General features: G+C 37.3%; 1 protein-coding gene across 1 annotated transcript in view; it reads right to left on the reverse strand.

Annotated features, from left to right (window-relative positions):
- Positions 1 to 22,893, reverse strand: part of SPINK5 (serine peptidase inhibitor Kazal type 5) — an 82,020-nt gene that overhangs the window by 41,148 nt on the left and 17,979 nt on the right. Inside the window, exons 5-12 of the mRNA XM_044224818.1 lie at positions 14,764 to 14,891; positions 12,886 to 12,949; positions 11,882 to 12,009; positions 10,283 to 10,349; positions 5,732 to 5,859; positions 4,102 to 4,189; positions 1,922 to 2,049; positions 577 to 658 (exon numbers count right to left, since the gene is read on the reverse strand). Of these exons, the coding sequence (XP_044080753.1) occupies positions 577 to 658; positions 1,922 to 2,049; positions 4,102 to 4,189; positions 5,732 to 5,859; positions 10,283 to 10,349; positions 11,882 to 12,009; positions 12,886 to 12,949; positions 14,764 to 14,891 (813 nt within the window). The remainder of the gene's footprint in view (positions 1 to 576; positions 659 to 1,921; positions 2,050 to 4,101; positions 4,190 to 5,731; positions 5,860 to 10,282; positions 10,350 to 11,881; positions 12,010 to 12,885; positions 12,950 to 14,763; positions 14,892 to 22,893) is intronic.

The raw sequence follows: 22,893 nt of genomic DNA on the forward strand, positions 1-22,893 counted from the left end.
TGATGAGCCACCTGTGGCATTTAAGCGGAACAGTACTGCAATCTGATGAATATCGTGAAGCTTTATTCTAGCTCAGCTGGGGAGGACAGCTGGACAAAGACTAGAATCTAGAAAGAAAAGTAGAAAATTTTCATCTTCTAAATAATAAGCAGTAACAACTTATAGAAGGCTATGGAAATGAGTACTGTAATTTCAGAAGTAAAAATCAGGCTTTCTGTGTGCAGAATGAAGGTATTTTATCTCAATTCAGATGTGAAATTTCAAAAATTCATATGTAGAAAGTATACATGTATAGTCTCTGGGAAGTGGTCTGCAAAAACTAACACAGTCTGTAAGTGATGAAACCAGTGTTAGAACCCAGTTTTTTCAGACCTCAAATAATTTTTACTTCACAGGGTTAGTCTTGGAAGCAGCAAGAATTGATGAAGTTCCCATAGCATTAATCTCAATCTCATCTCCAGATTAAAGGGTTAGGATTTCCTAGCAATTTTTAGTGGATGATACCCTACCCTTTAGACTCTGAAATATGTTCAAATTAGAATGCCAAGTAGGACTCAATGGGTGGATTCCACTCACTGTATATGAGGGTGTTTTTTCAGATTCTCTTTTATTTCTTGCTTCTACTTCAGCCTTTTTCTTTTCTTCAGCTTCTGCTTGGCTAAATTAGAGGGAAAAAAATGAGAAGAATCCACTGGACCAAGTACAGGCAATTATTTGTCCACATTTTTGCATTGCTAAATGCAAAATAATTGTCCTGTCCTCCCTCCTTAGGAAGAATAATTTTGTCTTTTTATCACTACATACCACTGAGAAGAAACAAAACAGCCTTTAGTATGGTATGATACCATAACTTCTTCATACTTTTGGCTTAACATTGAAAGAAAGATAGTGACTGTGGATCTAGAAAGCTTGCTTTCTATAAAATACCCTTCTTGCCTGTGGTCAAAAAAGAAATACCATCAAGGCCCATTAAGGAGATATCAAAACTAGTACCATTTTGATGCTATACCTGGAGGCTGAAAGTGGCCTTTATGAAGGACACTGACTGGTTCCCTTGTTTCACAGAGAGGAGCTGAGGCAGAGAAAGCTTTGGCTATACTTTTAGGACAGTGCTATAATCATCCAAGGTCTCTCAAGTCTATAGTCTCTCTATCACATCATGCACACTCTAGCTTTATTAATTCACCTTAAATGTATTGCTTGCTTATTCATAGTTGCATTATCTAAAGACAAAATACAGTAGAGGTAGAAAAAGGCCAATAATTTCCATACATTGATAAACCAAATGAGCCTATATTTGCTTTGCACAATAGAATTGCATAGAATTTCGGTTAACTGATGCTACTTCAACCACACAAGGCTGTCAATCAAAACAAAAGAACATAGATTCGAAATAGAAATCAACTACTTAATCTTAGTTCAATCAGATAAACTTGGAGCACTTCCAAATTTTGAAAGCAAACTGCCAATTCTAACTTACTGAGAAATGTCACATTATATAAAGTAATATTTAATTTTGTAAGGTCTCATGATTGCTTGATAGGCAACATTAACTCTAATCATCAATATCTGTATTCAGTGCTTGCTTTGGACCACAGCCTCTCTGGAAGATGAGCTGCCTATAAACTTGTACAATAGATTCACATGTGAAGCTTCAGTGCAGGGAGTATGTGGTATTTGCACAAGCTCAGGGCTGCCAGGATGTTCTAGTGGTAAGAGAACGAGTGTCAGGGAAGTAGACATATTGGAGTAGATAGCTCTAGGTTCTTCTCCCAGCTCTACCACCAACATTCTCAGTGTAAGTATTCCACTTATTCAACTCCCCTCCCTGTTTTGAGCCACAGTTTCCCCATTTACAAAAGTATCTAATTCTATTAGACTCTCTGTTAAGTCCCTACTCTCTCTGGCATTCTATACTCACTAGAAGGCTTGACACATGGAACACAAGTTTCCATGCATTTTCCCATCTGGACCACGAACAGGATCATTTTCTCTGGTACAGAAAAGTATTCCATTCTTTGCATGATCCTGATATTCACTGCAGAGTTTCTAAATAATGAAAATGAGACAGTTTACATACAGTTCCCTATTCTGTTTATACATTTTATTTTATTTTATTTTTTAAAAGATTTTATTTATTTATTTGAGAGAGAGAGAGAGACTGAGATAGTGAGAGATAGCAAGAGCAGGCAGTAGAGGGAGAAGCAAGCTCCCTACTGAGCAGGGAGCCCAACATGGGGCTTGATCCATGAAGGCAGATGCTCAACCGACTGAGCCACCCAGGTACCCCCTGCACATTTTTTTTAAAGATTTTATTTATTTATTTGAGAAAGAGTGTGAGAATGAGTTGGTGGGGGGAATCAGAGGGAGAGGGAGGGAGAGAATCTCAAGCAAATCCCATGCTGAGCATGGAGCCCAATGTGGGGCTCGATCTCATGACCCTGAGATCAAGACCTGAGCCAAAATCAAGTGTCGATTGCTTACCCAACTGAGCTACCCTCACGCCCTCTCTTTATACATTTTAGATGCTGTTAATTAAAGATATCAGAGAAAAGGAACTAAGGATAAAAAATAAAACTTACAGGATTTAGGGTCATCACAAAATTTTGTGGTATTTCTCTCCGTGTAATAGACACCCATTTAAGTCAACAAATGTAATAAGGGGATATAAATATAAATGTGATTAGCTCTTTTATCACTCAAGTAGACAGGAGTAAAGAATTGAAATATAAAAAGCTGAGAGATATGACAAAGGTCTGCGTTAAATCTGTACAATCACAAAGGGGAGAATGATTCATGGAAGTACAGAGAAGAGTTTATAGCTCAATTCTATATCTTTAGGATGTGTCCAGGTAAATAGTGTGGCAAAAGGTTCTCTAAGAGGAATTATGACATATATGCAAAGACAGAGCAGCATAAAAGATCATAGTATCTTGAGATAATCTATTATTGTCAGGAATAAACTATTAGCTGGATAAAGAGAGGAAAGTTTGGGAAGGGGTCAAAAAGGAGATCTTCATGGTAAGTCAAAACTAGATCACTGAACCTTGAAGGGAATTTGGACTTTATTCTTAGGAAATTGGAAAATGATAAATATTTATAGAAGAGAAGAACATAAGCAAATCTGTTTTAGAAAGACCACCCAGCTGGATGTGTGAGGATTTGAGTAACTGGAGACTAAAGCTGGAGAAGCTATAGAAGAAAATAAGGAAAGAAAAGGAGGGAGGAGGGTGGAAGAAAGGAAGGAAAAAGAACAAGGAAGACAAAGAGGAAGGAAGAAACCAGAATGAATGATTAAAGGAATGTCTTGATTTGAGAAATAAAATTAAAAGATTGAGGGAAAGGAATCAGTTGAAAGTGAGGCCTCGACAATATTATGTAATTACATGAAGTCAGAAGGGGAACTAATGAAGTAGGCTGTTTTATGAAACTGCGAACCACACACTACAGAAGCGGGGGTAACTCACTGTTAAAAGTAAGTTAAATAGGAGTGAAATGGTCCAAATATCCTCTAAGATATCCTCAAATATTAGCTTTTCATAAGGTCACTGAGTCGTGGAAATATTTCCCACTCTATAAAAACAATGTGGAAAATGAACTGAATATTGAGAATTGAGGAAGATGTTGGTAAGAAGCATAGAGACCAGCCAGAATGCTAATGCAGCAACACAAAGGAAATCTATTAGATTTATGAGCTAAGTTGGTAGCAGGAGAAAAAAGGACAAATAACTGGCTAAGAGATGTTTAGAAAGTAGTATGTGGTATGATTTTAAAGAGAGAATATTAAAATGTTACAAAGAAGACCTCCAAATATATGTGTGATATGACACATATCGAAATTTGAATTCAGATAATGCTTTGATACATTACCTTCGTTTAAGAACTATTCTACTAATATGACTTGATTAATTTCCTCCAAATAGAGCTAAAAATTATAATGCTGAATTATTCTTCTAAAGCTTATGAAATACTAACTATAAACTACTTTCCAGAAAATCCATCAGTAGTGGAGGAAAATGAACCAATATTGAAAATGCGTTCTAGAGTAAAATGCACACAGCCCACAAAAGTCATCATTAAATTGATCAAACTAATCCTCACCTCAATTTCTCTCTTAACTTTGACTTTTTCCTCAGTCTTCTTCAGGTTTTCTTGTGCTTTATTTTTTTCTTCTGAAAAACGCTGTTTGCTGGAGAAAAAAAACAAAAATAAATAAATGAGTAAAGATGCTTCAAATCCTCATGTTATAAAATAGTCATTTAGGGGGCTACTGGGTGGCACAGTCAGTTAAGCGTTTGCCTTTAGCTCAGGTCATGATCTCAGGGTCCTGGGACTGAGCCCAGCTTAGGGCTCCCCGCTCAGCAGGGAGTTGGTTTCTCACTCTTACCCTGCCCCTCCCCCTTTGCTTGTGCTTTCTCTCTTTCTCACTCTCCCTCTCAAATAAATAAATAAATAAAATCTTTAACAAAAATAAAATAGTCATTTAGGTGCAGGTGGAAAACAGCCACGTGTTCATGAGTTCTAGAAAAAACATCTTCCATTCATCTTGGGGCTCCTGATTGAAATCTTCACTCTTTCTCCAAAGAATCTCTTTTATTTTGCCCTAAGTATGATATTTCTTTCCATTGCAATGACCGTTTTTGTCATCTTGCCTTCTTTTAAATCTTCTCAGCTTAAATTCTGCCTTCTTTAAGAAGACAGACCACACCTCACAGTGAAAATAAACTGTATATCTGCCATTGTATTTTCATAGCTGAATATTCTCTTATGGCATAGTTCTTACTCTGTCTTGCAACGTGTGTGTGTGTATGTGTGTCCGTGTGTCCATGGCTTATTTCTGCTATTTAACTTTAAGCTTCTTGAGAGCAGGGATCTTTATTCATATGTTCACTCAACATTTGGTTAGTGACTATTTTTTGTCAAGCGCTGGCCTGGTGCTATATATAAAATAGACACATACCCGGTCTTGTTCTTGGAACTTAGAACCCGGTCAACAAATGGTCACAGAAGTAATTACAGAATTGCCAGCTATATTGATTGTTATGAAATAAAATTATTAAGAGTTATAAAGACTGATTTCAATTAAGAATTTCAGGAAGTCTTATCCAAAGAAGGATAATCTTGAAATGTGATCCACAGAAGAAGAGACACTGGGTAGCCAAGACTGAGACAACATGGCAGTAGGACAACATAAACGAGAGAGCTTCGAGGGTTCAGGGATCTGAAACAGTGACAAGACCTGGTCTGAGACATCTTCATAAATGCTGTAATTATTGCAGGATTTGCACTTCCCCCTAGGTCAGATGCCCCATATGAAAAGAGAAAGTTAATCCAAGTCACATATAAACATGAAGTTTTCCTGGGAGACAACATCTGTTCTTTCACTCAGGATAATTACTAAAGGAAAACAGCCAAAAGTCTTGATACGTTTTGCCCTCATTCTCTATCATGACTATCTTATAAAAAGGCTTACAAAGGTGGTGGGAGGAAACAATAAGAAGTATTTTGTAATCCAGCCCTCTAACTGGAAAACAGAATCCATTTGTATTTGGAAACAGACGTATATCATTAGGATCTACTTACTAGGTGATATCATGATTTGCAGAAGACAGAAAACTGCTCAAAAATTTTCAACAACAAAGCTACACCTCAACACTGTTCTTACTCACCATTCCCACCAATCTCCACTTTACCCATCCCGTCCCTCTAAAGAACCCACATCTGGACTCACAAAATTTCAGCACACAGAGCACATTTGTTGCCATGCATCCTGCCATCAGGGCCACGAATTGGGTCACTCTCTCGTGTACAATAAAGTCTTCCATTCCTCACTTGGGTTTCATATTCTTTACAAAAATCCTGCAAAAGGGTGAGTAATTACATTTAGCACTTTTCTACTCCTTAACACAGAAAATATGTATCATGGATTTACAGTCAAAGAATGTCAGGCCTAGAAGGTGTTGATAAATGTGTAACATATTAATGAGGATTAATAAGAAACATAATTATGTTATGAAATTACTAAGTACCTGCATTTACTATGTGTATATTTATTAAAAGATAGAAGAACTGTGTGGTGCCTGGGTGGCTCAGTTGGTTAAGTGACCAACTCCTGGTTTGGCTCAGGTCATGATCTCAGGGTCTTGAGATTCAGTTCCCCTTGGAACTCAGCAGAGAGACTGCTTCTCCCCCCTCTCCCTCTACCCCTTTCCCAACTTGTACACGCACTCTCTCTCTAAAATAAATAAATAAATCTTTTTTAAAATGTAAAAGAGCCTTATAAAGAATAAAGCTGAGCAAACATCTCATAAAACTAGATGACTCTTACTAACTTTTAAGTCTATGAAAAAAGGATTACAAAAAAAAAGATCTTTCAATGAATTCCAAGACAGACATAACAAAATGCAGCTGCCAAGACAAAAGAAAAATATGTCAACAAGCAGAATAGAGAATCTGTAAGATGAGATGCTTAAACTCTATTTAATATGGATCAAATCAAGAACAATCTGGTCTGGTTTGCAAGGAAAATGAATAAGGTGGCATCCATTGTCCTCTCTGTGAATCTGTGGCCTCCTTTACTGATGTTCACTTTAATGTGCTCTGCCTCCTTTATTGATGTCCATTTCTAATACAGTAGGTGGAAAACATAGAGCATGAATCTAATTTTCCTTCATTCCCCACTGGAGAGAGGTAAAACACCAAGACTAAAATTTAAATTTAATTTAAAAGGCGGTGACTTCCCCCAAATAACCCAAGAAAGGTTTGTTCCAGATTTCCCAATGCTTTGGTTTAGGACTTTTCGGTTTTTCTCTGTTTTGAAAATTCTATTATCTGAGTTGAAGGCTAAACTTTATATTTACAGCTCTATTTATATCTCTATCTACCCCAAATTACTCTTAATTTAGGAATCTCCATGTCAATAAAGATGTTTTATAATGGCCTGTATTACTATATAATCTACAAAACACGACCTACAAAAATATGCTTCTCTAAGCCTTTTTCTTTTTTTTTTTTTTCCCAATTTATTTATTTTCAGAAAAGCAGTATTCATTATTTTTTCACCATACCCAGTGCTCCATGCAAGCTGTGCCCTCTATAATATCCACCACCTGGTACCCCAACCTCCCACCCCCCCGCCACTTCAAACCCCTCAGATTGTTTTTCAGAGTCCATAGTCTCTCATGGTTCACCTCCCCTTCCAATTTACCCAAAAGCACATACCCTCCCCAATGTCCATAACCCTACCCCCCTTCTGCCAACCCCCCCTCCCCCCAGCAACCCACAGTTTGTTTCGTGAGATTAAGAGTCACTTATGGTTTGTCTCCCTCCCTATCCCATCTTGTTTCATGGATTCTTCTCCTACCAAATAATCCAATCAAGAAATGGGCAGAGGACATGAACAGACGTTTCTGCAAAGAAGACATCCAGATGGCCAACAGACACATGAAAAAGTGCTCCATATCACTCGGCATCAGGGAAATACAAATCAAAACCACAATGAGATATCACCTCACACCAGTCAGAATGGCTAAAATCAACAAGTCAGGAAATGACAGATGCTGGCGAGGATGCGGAGAAAAGGGAACCCTCCTACACTGTTGGTGGGAATGCAAGCTGGTGCAACCACTCTGGAAAACAGCATGGAGGTTCCTCAAAATGTTGAAAATAGAACTGCCCTATGACCCAGCAATTGCACTACTGGGAATTTACCCTAAAGATACAAACGTAGTGATCTGAAGGGGCACGTGCACCCGAATGTTTATAGCAGCAATGTCCACAATAGCCAAACTCTAAGCCTTTTTCAACTATGCACCCTCATCTTCCCATTTCAGCCAAGAGAACATGAGCATAAAGAGTGTGGTTTGAAGTTGGAAGACCTAAGCAGCTAGACTGTGCCTCTGTGAAATTTCTGGAAATCACAGCAAGGCATGGGCATGGGCATAGACACCAGAGACAACTCTATCTTACCAACTACACAATGAGGTTTTTGGAATAATGTTCTTTAAGGCCCTTTCTAGATGTAATGTTCTAAATTTTAAAAAAATAACTCATATTTCATCAGGGCACTTTAAAAAAAGAATCCTAAGGGTGCCTGGGTGGCTCAGTGGGCTAAAGCCTCCGCTTTCAGCTCAGGTCGTCTCCCAGAGATCTGGGATCGAGTCCCACATCAGGCTCTCTGCTTCAGCAGGGAGCCTGCTTCCCCTGCTCTCTCTCTTTGCCCGCCTCTCTGCCTACTTGTGATCTCTGTCTGTCAAATAAATAAATAAAATCTTTAAAAAAAAAAAAAAGAATCCTAATTGACTCCTAATAAGAAGATATTTGTTTTTGGAGGAGCAATGGGTGTGCTCCCAACTTCTTGGTTCTAACAATCCCGGAATAAAGACACAGAAGACAATCATCTATCTGATAATCGTAGCAGGGTAGGAAAATTACTGTTCAATGGTTCCCATAAGAGAAACAATGATAATTTCAGTTTATAAGTTGTGATTCATCCAAGGAGATTCTGAAGAAATGCTTTTGTGAACAACCCACTGACAGGCTAATTATGCAGCAGATATTGAGCCATCACTGTAAAGGAGTCACATTCAACACGATCACGTCCAGTGACCCCACCAAAACAACGACCCCAGCCACAGAGGAAAAGAGGGAAAAATAAACAAGACCTGAAGATAGATAACGGAAAAGAACTGTCTGTGTTTATGGAGGAGTAAAATGTTCAATATTACAAGATGACCCGAAGTTTTTGACTGAAATTTAACAACCAAAAGAATTGTTTTTCAAACCTCAGTTAGCATTAAACAAAGACTGACTCCTCCATATTCCTTCACTGAAACTCTGTTGAACACCCTATTAGGGTGGGAAATTTGCTTGAGTGAATAGTATCATGAAATAGAAGTACCAAAAACTAGACTTGTATCTATCCTTAGGAAAACAAATGCCCATCCACAAAAATGGTATATTTGTTGTGCCGTCTCTCCCAATCAGATGGGGGCCCCCAAATGTGGGGCATCCTGATGGAGTTGGGGCAGGTGGCACAGGTAGTAAAAGAATCTACCCAAGGCAGAACAAAAGAGATAAAAGTATGTTGGATACCCCACAAGGAAGGGCAGGAACGGCAGCAAAGGAAAGACTCTTCCATGTGGTAGTGGGTAAGGGCTGTATTTAAAGGGGGAAGGAGAGGAGGTATGGGAATGTATGGAATTTTCCTTTTTTGGTACCTATATCTGGGTGTAAGTAGCCCATTGGTTAGTTAGGGCTGATATATATTTCAAGCCTGTCACTTGATAGGCCTGTTTGGATTCAGCTGGGGGATCACTGTGGGACCTTTTGCCTTGATCAAATTTCCATTGTTCAAGCCTCTGGCCTAAAAGAGGCCTCTACACTTGTGTTAGCACAGAAGAGTACAGGGTGTGGAATCACATTACAACAAGAATGTAAAATTGAGGTCATTTATCCAAACTCTTAATTTGGAACAAAGAAACTGAGGCCCAGAGAGAAGAGAAGACTTGGTCAGTTTCATACAGCAAGAACCTAATAAAACTATGGATAAAACTAAATTGTTCTGACTTCTCAACAGAAAGTTAGTCATTTAGCAAAGTAACTGCTATCAGTTATAGTGAAAGTCGGGTTTAATAAACTTGGTGATTTAGGAAATCCAAGCTGTATGACCTACAATGTTTACTCAATTATTAAAAGGAATAAATTTTTATACTAAACAATTAAACCACATAATAATTTGAAAAAACTTAACTTTAAGGGCTCTTTAAAAAACACAATATTTGTCTGATATTTTTGTTTAAACAGAAGCAAGACATTTATAAATGTAGGTCTCACTGTAATAACCATAACAAATAACTCTAGTTTGTATCAGTGGGATGATTCATAAAATACACCAGTGGATACACTGTTTAAAAGACTTAGAACTATTTTAAAGTTATTCTTATCTAATTTATATTATGTCGTATTAAAAAAAATTATTCAAAGCAAAATTAATCTAAGCCAGGGAGACGGATGATGGAAATTCAGTGGAATTTAATTTGCATATTTTCTGGCTTATATTCTTTCTTTCCCTTTTTTCTTAAAAATAGCATATTGTGAACTTCGGGTGGGAAAATGAAATTTTAAATCTGAATCTAATGATTAATATACTTGAAATAGTCAACTTGTGGAAGTTGGGAATTAAGGGAAACAATTTATTGTATTACTGACCCACCTCAAAGAGTCAAGCCTAACTTTATTAATACTTTGGCCACAAGATCAAATTATGTGGTGGGGAATTTACCTTTTCGACACTTCGTCGAATTCTGGTTTCACCTTCTCTCTTGGCATTTTCCTGAGCTTCTTTTAAGCTGTTAAGAAAGAGAACAGTTGGTCAGTTTCTGACTCATCTTTTCAGGGTCCAGTTCTGTGCTAGGCACTTTCATATCCTTGGCCATATCTTGTTAAACAGATCCACTTACAAGAGACAAGCTTTTCCCTGTCTCCAATTCGAGCCAGAAAATTGCCAAAGATAAGGAAGGGTGTGAAACTGACTCACTGACAGTCAATTAAAGGCTTTGTTCTGTAAAAGCAGGTGGGTGTGACTCCTTGATTGACAAACGGAGATTGTTGGGGAAAATTCCCTTTAACTGGCAGAACCAAGAGCTTTTTAACACAATGCTGTGACAAGGGTGAGACCAAACTGAGCATTTGAAGAACTGCAGTCCACACCCTTATGTAAACCTTCTCTATACCTTGTAAAGTATTTGTTTGCCTTCATGTAAAATCACCACAGTTTAAAAAAAAGTGACATTGAGCTTCTGAGTCCTCTTGTATCTGTTACCTAATTACAATCCCATCCGGACAGGCAGTTATTATTAGTTCCACAGAGGAAGAAACGAGGAGTTAGGGAGGTCAAATTCTCTTTTTTAGCTAGTGCATGAAAACAGAAAGTCACAGAATTTGGGTGGGTTGGAAAACTAAACGCACATGTCTCCTAGATAAGAATGTAGAAATTAAAAAAAAAAAAATGTAGAAATTGGGCTTATTTCCTGTCTGGAAACAAGATAATCACTGTTTTGTAAACCTGATAGGACGTGCCCTTGAATTCTCTGGCAGCACACTGTAATTTTCATAGGCAGGTGTGAAATTTATTAATCTGTTAGATCTTTCTCTGTCCTGATTTTAAAGATCCATGGATGTAAATGGAGCACTTAAAAGCCTGCTGACATATAGAGAGTCTATATCTTGTTTAACCATCAGAATATTAAAGACTCATTGGGCAGGGTCGGGCCTGGTTAGTACTTGGATGGGAGAATATTAAAGACTCATTGGATCTTTACTTCTCAGCCTTAGTACTCACAGTTGCTAGGCACTCAGAGAAAGTTAACCCTATCCTTCCCTTTACTAAAGTTCCACCTTCTACAGTAATAAGAAGGCAGCCACATGACATTACTGTTATTATCTTAAATTAGACTGTCACTTCTAGTAAGAGTCTCTGTACATATTCAAATGAAGCAATGCCTGTCAAAGGACTGACCTAGTTTATTCCAGGAAAGTGTTTTCTAAATTGTAAAATATTGTGCCTTATAAAATACTGTGCATTGTCCTATCACTATAATTAAGCAAAGGAAGAGTCTTGAATTTAAGAACTAACATAATTACCTTACCCATGCCTTTTAAGAAACTCTAGCAGATGATATGAATTAAAAAGAAAAGAAGCCATTCAGAGAGCAAGGATTATTTCACCTTACAAAGACAAAGAATTGTATGCTTCATGAAAAGGACTGTATCTCTCTGAAAAAGAGTGAGAAAAAAAGTGATTCTGGAGTGACTGTCAGGAAGGCAACCAAGTGTGTCCTCTTTAAGTCCACCTACTCAGAGTGGTGATGATGATACTTACAAAAGCTCAGCACACATGGCACACTTATTGCCATGTGTTTTGCCATCAGGGCCAAGGACTGGATCATTTTCCCTCGTGCATCCAAGTCTTCCGTCCTTCACATAAGGCCGAAAAGCACTACATACATCCTGAAGAACAGGGAAAAGAACTGAACATTCACCATCCTGATTGTAATGCCTTCCATGGTTTTCAGAAATCGTATAATACTCAGTGTTTCTCTGCCCAATGTATCCTAGCCACCTAGAGCAATGCTTAGAAGTAGCTTAGTAAGTGTTGCATAATTCATGAGGTTACATATGGTGCTCATTTACTTATTCATTTATTAGTGAACACAGATACCCTAGTAAGTGCTAGAACTACTTGCACTCAACTTGCTCACGATCTCCTGGATGACACAAAGAGACATTTAAAATATGATGCACTAACTGTCCTAGTAGGTACTCTAGGAGCATAGAAAGGGCACCAAATCTTGACTTAGGAAATACATTCAGCTAGAAAAAGTCAAGTGTGACATGTCTGAGACACTCATTTCTTTCTTCTGTCATCACAAGTGCACAGAATGTTAGCAAAGAGAAAAGCTATTTAATCAAAATCTCATTTTTTGATATGGCAACACTGGTACAGTGTGGTAAGTAATTTGTCCAAGGTCTCCTGACAGCAAGTAACAGTGCTACGGTTTCAGTTCAGATTGACCGATTCATAATGCCCTTTCTACTACAAGTGTAGTTTCCTTTTGATGGATGGATGGATGGACTGATTGGTTTTTGTTTTGTTTTGTTTTTTCATAGAAAGCAGAAATAGAGCTGAACATTCTAACTACCAGCGTCACCTGCTCCAGCTGTAGGAATCAACTGCTTTTCATCTAAACAGGAAGTGCCGATCTTATGTAAAGCAAGAATTGCTCTCTTCCTAACACCCCACACCAAAGAAAGAAGAGGAGAGCATCTTCTTTCTCTCTAAAGTCAGCCTCCCAAGATTTCCCACCATTCGACACTTGTCCTCACCTGCTCTGGTTTACTGGTCTCACATTCCCCTTCGCTTTTTATGCCAACTTGGGACCTGGTTTTACTGGAATTGAAAGTCAGGAGACACAGAAGTTTAGTATCACAGAACTTCTTACCATTCAAAAATAACTTATTGTCACTGTATTATGATTCTCCTTTGTACTTGAAAACAGATGTCACATTGCATTCTTTTCCTCACTTACTCTTTCTAATGAGAGCTTATGTTTACAGCTTGGAGTTGAAGAAACAGAATTATGTTGGAGGGCTAATAAGAGTCAGATCTATAAATATTATTTCTAGAATTTTCTTTCCTATGTCTAAAGAGAATCCATATCAGAAGAGAAGGAAAAAGAACACCTTATAACTAGATAGTAGATGTCCCCAAAGAACTATGCTGTTGTTGATGATGTTGTTTTGAATATATGAATTCAAGTTCATAGATCTAACATCCTACTAAATTATTCTTTGTTTGGCTTATGTTGACTCATACTTTGGTTGTCATGGAAAGTACCTAAAGTCCCAAGAATTAGGTTGATTCAGCCTAATAGAGCTTTAACGCTATCTGAAAACAGAACCATAAATGTAAAATATACTTCCTACTTTTTAAAAAGGTAAGGCAGCTTAAAACCACAGCCTGTGTGTAACAACGAAAAACAATATAAGGAGAAAAATGAAGCTATTAAAACTGATAAGAAAAAAGTTATATCAAAAGATAACATCTGAGGGAAACAAACAAAAAAATCGAATCCCAATGTTATTGCAGAGTCTCCCAGGAAACAAAACTAAGGAAGAAACCCAATGAGCAGTATGACTCTCACTGTATAATGTAGGAAGCATACCAGAAATTAGAGATGAGAAACTTAGACCTGATGAGATTTGAACATTCTATCACAGGACCCTCCATATAAAACACAATAGTAGTTAAATGTACATTGTGCTCATAATAGTATTACAAAACACATATCTAATAAAACCTGTCTGTTCTCTGTATGTATGTCTGTATTTTCCATTTATGTTGACCACTTGTAAGAGGTGAAGACACTAATTTCAGACTGCATCTCTGAAAATGCAAAAATGCAAAGGATCAGAGTGATTTGATTCAGTTGTATTTTGATAAAGATACTTATGACAAGAAGGGATAACTCTTGCACAATCCTGAAGACTGAATGTTTATCATACCCATTATTGGCTTCAAAGCACTGGTTGCTTTATATTTGCAAAAACTGAAGAGCAGACAATTCAAGACTGAGGCCACAGGCTAGAACCTGTGAAGCAGGGTCCTGTGCCATCTTGCTGACTGAAGACAACTGACAACCAAACTTAGCACTGAGGGTACACAAAAAACGAAATGGGGACAAAATGTTGTACAGCAAGATGCGTTAGCTATGTGACAAAGGTCGAATCAATGGGGAGAAGTTCAACATTAAAAATTCCAATTCTCTATCTACTATTATAAATTACTGAGCACTAAATGAAAAAAATCACTTGATAATTAAATAATTCTCTGTGAATAAAGATATACTCCTAGATAGATAGAAATGGAAATATGTCTGTTACGTGTAAGTATATGTACATATATGTGTGCTTATATGTGCACACACAGGTAGATACACAGATTTAGATCTATCAGATGTCTGTCTACTTCACAGAGATACGGATAACTATCTGATAAACTGCACACAAAGGTGCTTTGTAAAATATAAAGTGTCGCACTACATATTTTTTTCCGTAAGAATAGTAAAAGGAGTGGTCCTAATAATTTATGGATGGCTAACTCTCACAAAATGAATTGATATTTTAAAGACTGGAAGAAAAAACTGTGTCATGTACTTATATGGAGAGCATACTTTAGGGAGAAAGCCTGCCGCAGATACTCACGCGTTCTCAGCACACAGCGCACATTTGTTGCTGTAGGTTTTCCCATCTGTGCCACAAATGGCTGCGTTGTCAAAGGTACAAATAAAATCCCCATTTCTCTCTTCTTTCCTGAAATCATCACAATTCAACTGCAAGAGACATTATCAAGGAACATCAAAATAGAAGAGATAAAATATTTGTTAGATACATAGATACATAAATAGGTTAACATTTTAAACCCACAACAATATAACTTAACTGAAGAGCAAAACAGATTGCATGGATAACATTATGGATAATAGAACATGGCCCAAGAACAGAGATGTAATTAGATTTCAGGACAAAGAATTGCTATTTGATCTCAGCCACTTGCCATCTGGTGAGGTAGGCTAAGTCTCCTCTCTGAAACTTTGTATATATCAAATCCTGCCCTCCTTCTCTGCAGAGTGGCAATGAAGTCTAATGGATAATGTATAGGAAAGCTTTCTGTAAACTCTAAGATGCAATAAAGTTTTTATTATTATAGATCAGGGTAGTGATCAGGAGCCAGATTGCTGGGCTCATAATTCAAATTCTGCCACATACTGCTGTGTGATGTGGGAGTTACTTAATCCCCCTGTGCTTTAGTGTCCTTATTTGCAAAATACAATAGTACCAACCTCTCAACATTTTAAATGGTTTTCAGTGTACGAATATGTGAACAGCATTTACAATGGCGCATAGCATGTCAAAACCACCTACTGTTATTACTGTTGTTATTTTGAACATTTTCTACACTGAAAATCAAGCCAATCATGAAACACGTTTTGGGGATGATGGAAGAAATCCCCAATATCAGCTCAAATAATATGACACATACTTCGGGACATACCCGTATGGTGAGAAAAACAACTACACTAGGTGGTAACTGGAAACTAGGATTTGATTCTCACCTCCACCACCCACTCACTCCACCTCTTTGAACCTTACTTTTCTTATCTGACAAATGGAAATTCACACCTGTACTACAGATTTGTGCTGAGCATCAAATAAATACCTAGGAAACCTTATTTGGCAACACTACTGTGACATGAGCTAACTAAAGAAAACCTAGACTTGGGGCACCTGGGTGGCTCAGTGTGTTAAGCCGCTGCCTTCGGCTCAGGTCATGATCTCAGGGTCCTGGGATCGAGTCCCGCATCGGGCTCTCTGCTCGGCAGGGAGCCTGCTTCCTCCTCTCTCTCTCTGCCTGCCTCTCTGCCTACTTGTGATCTCTCTCTGTCAAATAAATAAATAAAATCTTAAAAAAAAAAAAAAAAAGAAAACCTAGACTTAACTTGAATTTAATTTCTATCTAAAAGCAAAGAATGACATTGGAGAATTTTTCAGTTATTATATTGCATGCAAAATAAACTTTTGATGTTATTGTCATAACACAAATATTTTAAAAATAGATATGGAACACTTAGAATATAGACCTGCGACCCAGTAAGTTACACAATAGAAAAAATAAAAGAATAATGGATACAAATACGTAGAGAATTTGTGAACCAAAATGTTACATTGAGGAATACTTCCAAAAGACAATAAAAAAGGAAAAAGAATTTTACTTTATTTATTTATTTATTAAGATTTTATTTATTTATTTGAGAGAGAGAGAGAATGAGAGGGGGAAGGGGCAGGCAGCAGGAAAAGCAGAGTCCCTGCTGGAGCAGGGAGCCCAATGTGGGACACGATCAGGATCATGGCCTAAGCAGAAGGCAGTCACTTAACCAACTGAGCCACCCAGGTGACCTGGAAAAAGAATTTTAATTAGGAAAAAAAAAAAAAGCTATGGAAATAACCCACTATTCATGTCATCTGTTTGGGAAGAAGTTAAAATAGAGTAAAGATAAGTAATGGTTATATGTATTATTGCATTTATTCGATTGTTCATTTGTTCCTCAAAATTTGCTAGGCTCTGAGTTTCTACCAGACTAAGACACTGCAAAAAAAAAAAAAAAAAAAAAAATTGAAATGTATGTTCTAAGGAACTTATATTCTGATGAGAAGTTAAAGACCATAAATATAATTTTAAATTAAAATAAATGCTATTAAAAATAACTGGAACAATAACTAGAATGTGGTTATTTTAAACAGAGTGTCAAGAAAGATTTCTCTGTAAAGGTAACATTCGAGGTGAAATGGGATTAATGGGGAGAAACCAGCCATTAGAGATCTGAGGGAAGGACATTCCAGGACTAGAGAACTGCAAGTGCAAAGGATCTGTGATAGGAACTAGACTGTCCTGTTTAAGGGGCACAAAGAAATGTGTCTGAAATATAAGGAAAAAGCAGGAGAGCTGCTAGTTTTCTCTCTAAGGTCATTTCTGAAGAAACCACTGAAGCATGGGTGGCATGGATTGATTTTATTAACTTGGGACAATCACTGCTCTCCCTCTTCAGCAAAAGCAACAGCAGCATACTAGGTCACAGGTGTTGGAAGGGTGATGATAGGGCAGATAAAAAGCCCAGCTGTGAGGCGATGAGAACAGGTGTGGGTATTTACTACTCCACCTCCTCCTCCCCCTCCAAACTCCAAGGGCTGGTAGGTCACAACCTAGAAAGAACACATCTTCCTATTGCTAACAGTTTCTGAGAACTTACAGATGGATTCTCAACCTGGTGGACTGGCAACAGACTGGAGGGGTAACGCTAGTTCCACAACCTTCTGATCTAGGCTTTATCCCTTTTCCTATCCTTACACTCACCAGAGAGGCAGAGACAGAGCATAGCCTTGAACACCATCTCACTCAGTGTAGCAGAAAAAAACAACTAAAGCTATTTGGAATCTTAGATTGGAAATACCTGTATATGTGAGGAACAAAACATAAAAGGAATATGGTAATGTGAGCAAGACTCAGTATCAGTTGAAGCAGAATTATCAGAATGCATAGAAAAATAATTTTTCAAGAGTGTAACTATGCTTTAGAGAAAAAATATCTGCAATATGAAACAAGAAAAAAAGAAGTTATAATGGGGAAAAAAGTGGAAGTTTTAGACACGGAAAATATTTAAATGGTTATAAATAAAACAGTAGAAAGACTAAAAGTAGCATAGGTACAAGTACCTAATGAATTTGTAAACCAGAAGATTAGATCAAGAAACTCTCAGAGAAGCAATCATAAAGGAAAATGAATTTAAAATAGAAGAGAAAATCTAAACAACATGGGGAATAGAATTAGAAGTCCCCAAATGAGGCAACCATATATAGGAAAAACATTTGAAGAAATAGGGAACATTTCCAGAATCAATGAAAAATGAAAAAAAAAAAAAAACAAGAGAAACAGAGAAACCAGCCATAGCAACTCAAAAATGTAATCTAGTCCATAACAAATTAGAGAAGTTTAGGGCTTTTTTTTTTTTTTAAAGATTTTATTTATGTATTTGACAGAGAGAGAGTCGTAGGTCACAAGTAGGCAGAGAAGCAGGCAGAGAGAGAGGGAGGAAGCAGGCTCCTTGCTGAGCAGAGAGCCCAATGTGGGCCGCCTCGATCCCAGGAACCTGAGATCATGACCTGAGCTGAAAGCAGAGGCTTAACCCACAGAGCCACCCAGGTGCCTGAAGTTTAGGGCTTTTTAACCAAATAAAAGCAAGCTAACATATGTTAGGGGAGAAGATACAGATTTAACAATAAACAGTGGCATTAGTAATAGTGATGATAAATCATTATAAATATGGGTATTTGGTTAAGGGGAGTCATAGTAAGAGTCAAAATAGATATGCAACCTTTAACTCATCATCAAAGAAAACTGAAAGGAAAAAACTACTTTAAAAATAATTTTTTTAGGGGCGCCTGGGTGGCTCAGTGTGTTAAGCCGCTGCCTTCGGCTCAGGTCATGATCTCAGAGTCCTGGGATGGAGACCCGCATCAGGCTCCCTGCTCAGCGGGGAGCCTGCTTCCTCCCCTCTCTCTGCCTGTTTCTCTGCCTGCTTGTACTCTCTGTCTGTCACATAAATAAAATAAAATCTTTAAAAAATAATAATAATAATAATTTTTTTAGGGGCGCCTGGGTGGCTCAGTGGGTTAAGCCGCTGCCTTCGGTGCAGGTCATGATCTCAGGGTCCTGGGATCGAGTCCCGCATCGGGCTCTCTGCTCAGCAGGGAGCCTGCTTCCTCCTCTCTCTCTCTGCCTGCCTCTCTGCCTACTTGTGACCTCTGTCTGTCAAATAAATAAATAAAATCTTTTAAAAATAATAAATAAAATAATTTTTTTAAAGTCTGATAACTAAAAATATGAAAAATTAGGAGAACCAAGTCCTAGTACAACAGAAATAACAAACTATAAATGAGCTAAGCACACAAATTAAAATACAATTTGTGCTTGGATTTAAAAAACAGGATTAGGGGTACCTGGGTGGCTCAGTGGGTTAAACCTCTGCCTTCGGCTCAGGTCATGGTCTCAGGGTTCTGGGATCAAGCCCTGCATTGTGCTCCCTGCTCAGCAGGGAACCTGCTTCCTCCTCTCTCTGCCTGCTTCTCTGCCTACTTGTGATTTCTCTGTGTCAAATAAATAAAGTACTTTAAAAAATTAAAATAAAGTACTTTAAAACATTTTAAAAAAATGAAAAACAGGATTGAGCAGGTATGGATGATAAAAGAAAATTAAAATTAAAGAGCACACAGATACTGAAACAGTAAGACAAAAGATATGAGGTAAAAATAAGAAGAGAGCAGATGCAGTAATATTAATACTAAAAATATAGAATTCAGCCCCAAATGCATCATAAGTGACAAAAGACACTATGTAAAGTAAAAGGGAAAACAGAACATAAGGGTATAATAGTTACTGAGCATTCTTTCACTTAATAATATAGGCTCTACCTCCGTCAGACTGCAACCAAAAAATTTTGATAGAATAAGATAAATCAGTAACTGGATTTACGGATTTTAGCATATACTTCTCAGAAACTGATAGATCAAGGAAAAAAATTAAGATGCTTATGCCATTAGATTTTTACAGAAAACTATATCCAGGAAATAGCAAATAAACATTTTTTCCAAGACATAGAAAACATTTATAAAAGTGGAGTATTTACTAGGTCACTCAGAAAGTCTTAGGAAATTCAAAGAATCAATGTCATATGGTCTATGTTCTCTGCCCAAGAAATATTTGGCGAAGAGTGACAAACGGAAACACTTCAAGCACAAATCTTGAGATAGAGAGGAGAAGGGAGTTGGGGGAAGTTGGAAGGGGAGGTGAACCATGAGAGACTATGGACTCTAAAAAACAATCTGAGGGGTTTGAATTGACGGGTGGGTAGGAGGTGGGACACGAGGTGGTGGGTATTATAGAGGGCATGGATTGCATGGAGCATGGGGTGTGGTGAAAAAATAATGAATACTGTTACGCCAAAAATAAATAAAAAATAAATTAAAAAAAATCTTGAGATAGATGATCATTAGTATCTTTACATACCCTTGTCATGGAATCTTAAAATTAAAAATTTTAATGCTCAATCCATTACAAAACATGACCCAGAGAAAACAAAGAAATAAGAACAAGTGACACAGATAATAAAAAAAAATAGAGATTAACCAAAAGCTGATACTTAAATTCCTATGACAGTTGGTAAGAGATAGAGAAGACAGAATTAAAAACACTTGCAATCATCATTTTAAATAACTATATAAAAATTGACACATATATACAGCAAAAACATATTATCAGTATCTATATGCTAAAACATCTGAAAACCGAAATAGAGACAGAGCTACCAAAAAAAGTGTAAAATACCTACAGTGGTTTGATAGGAAAAGTGGAACAGACCAATAGCATTAATCCAGATAAACTGGTCTGAGATACTCCCTCCTCCAAATGCCCAAGTACTAATAGCTTTAAAATCCACTCTCTAAATTGTTAAGAAAAAGTGAAAACTTGTACTGAGTAATAATAATTTAAAAGTTATTCCAAAATTTGAGAAGGTATGTTAACTGAAAAATAATTGTAGACAGCTTTATTGAGGTTTTACCTACATACTATAAAATGCATGAATTTTGGTAAATTTATGGAGGTGTATAGCCATCACCTCAGTTTTAGAATACTTCCATCACCCTAAGAGTTTCCCCTGTGCCCATTTACAGTTAATCCCAGTTCCCAGCTCTAGCCTTAGGCAGCCACAGATTTTTCTGGTTAAAATTTACCTTTTCTGGATATTTCTTATAAATGGAATCATAAATATGCAATTGTTTGATTCCAGCTTCTTTCACTTTGCATAATGTTTCTTAGGTTCATCCATGTTATAACAGTATCAGGGGTACTTTCCTTTTATTTCTGAAAAAAATTCCACTCTATAAATGTAGCTCATTTTGTTTATCCGTCACCAGCAGATCTGCAGACATTTAGATTGTTTCCAGTTTCGGATTATTAAAAAGAATACTGTTATGAATATTCACATGCATGGCTTCATGTGGACATACGTCTTCACTTGAATGGGGCAGATTCCTATGATCAAATTTATTAGGTCTTATGGCAAATTTATGTTTCACTTCTTAAGAAGCTGCCAGACTGTCTTCCGATGTAGTTGCACTCTTGAATACTCTTTCCTGCCATCTCTTAAGTGTTCCAGTTTGTCCACAATCTTAACAACATTCTGTATTTTCCATTTTAAGGATTTATAGCCATTCTTGTGGGTGTATAATAGCACCTTACTTAAGTTTTAATATGCATGTCCCTACATAATAATAATGTAAAACATCTTTTTAAGTGCTCATTAGCCATTACATTTTTAGTGTAATGGCTATTTCTAATTGAGCTGCCTTCTTATAATTGAGTTGTAAAGAGTTCCTTACATATTGTAGATAAAAGTCTTTTACCCTGTATATGAGTATTTCTCTCAGTCCATACTTGTTTTTCTCTTGTCTCAGTGATTTTATTTGAAGCCCAAATGTTTGTACAGGCATACTTTGGAGACACTGCAGGTTTGGTTCCAGACCACCGCAAAAGCCAAATATTGCAATAAGGCAAGTCAAACGCATTATTTTTTGTTTTCCAGTATATGCAGAAGTTATGTTTATACTATCCTGTAGTCTTTTAGGGGTGCAATAGTGTTATGTCTAAATAACACAATGTCCACACCTTAATTAAAAGATACTTTTTTGCTAAGAAATTATCATCATCATCTGAGCTTTCAGTGAGTCTTCCCCTTTTTGCTAGTTGAGGGTCTTAGTTCACAGATCAGGATGGTGGTGGCTGAAGGCTGGCATGGCTGTTGCAATGTCTTAAAATAAGGCAACAATGAAGTGTGTCACACCGATGAACTCTCCCTTTTGTGAATGATTTCTCTGTGGCATGTGAGGCCGTTTTGATTGCATTTTACCCACGGCAGAACGTCTTTCAAAACTAGGAGTCAATCTTCTCAAACCCTGCTTTATCGACTAAGTTCACAGAATATTCTAAATCTTTTATTGTCATTTCAACAATCCTCACAGCATCTTCACCAGGAGTAGATTCCAGCTCAAGAAACCATATAAGTGACTCCTTGGGGCACCTGGATGGCTCAGTTGGTTAAGCACCTGATTCTTCGTTCTGGCTCAGGTCATGCTCTCAGGCTCATGGGATGGAGCCTCATGTAGGCCTGTGTACTCAGTGAGGAGTTTGCTTGAGATTCTCTCTTTATCACCGCATCTCCCCAGTGCCTCCCCTCAAATAAATGAATAAAAATCTTAAAAAAAAAAAGTGACTGCTCATAGGTTCAAGTTTCATATTGAGACTGCAATAATTCAGCCACACTCAGCCTGCACTTCTGGAGAATACATGCTATTCCTGCCACATCTGCAGTTGCTCCCTCCACTGAAGTTCTAAATCCCTCAAAGTCATTTTTGAAAGTTGGAATCAACTTCTAAACTCCTGTTAATGTTGAGACATTATTTTGTCCTCTTCCCATGAATCAAAATGTTCATAATGGCATCTAGAACAGAGAATCCTTTCTAGAGGTTTTCAATTTACTTTGCCCAAAGCCATTAGAGAAATTATTATCTATGGCACCTAGAGCCTAACAAAATATATTTCTTAAACAATAAGACTTAAAAATCAAAATTACTCCTTGATCTATGGGTTGCAGAATGAATGCTGCATTAGCAGTCATGAAAACAACATTAATTTCATTGTTCTTCTCCACTGAAGATCACTGA

The sequence above is a fragment of the Neovison vison genome, chromosome 1 (genome assembly GCF_020171115.1).
Source record: "Neovison vison isolate M4711 chromosome 1, ASM_NN_V1, whole genome shotgun sequence".
In the NCBI taxonomy this organism is placed as follows: Eukaryota; Metazoa; Chordata; class Mammalia; order Carnivora; family Mustelidae; genus Neogale; species Neogale vison.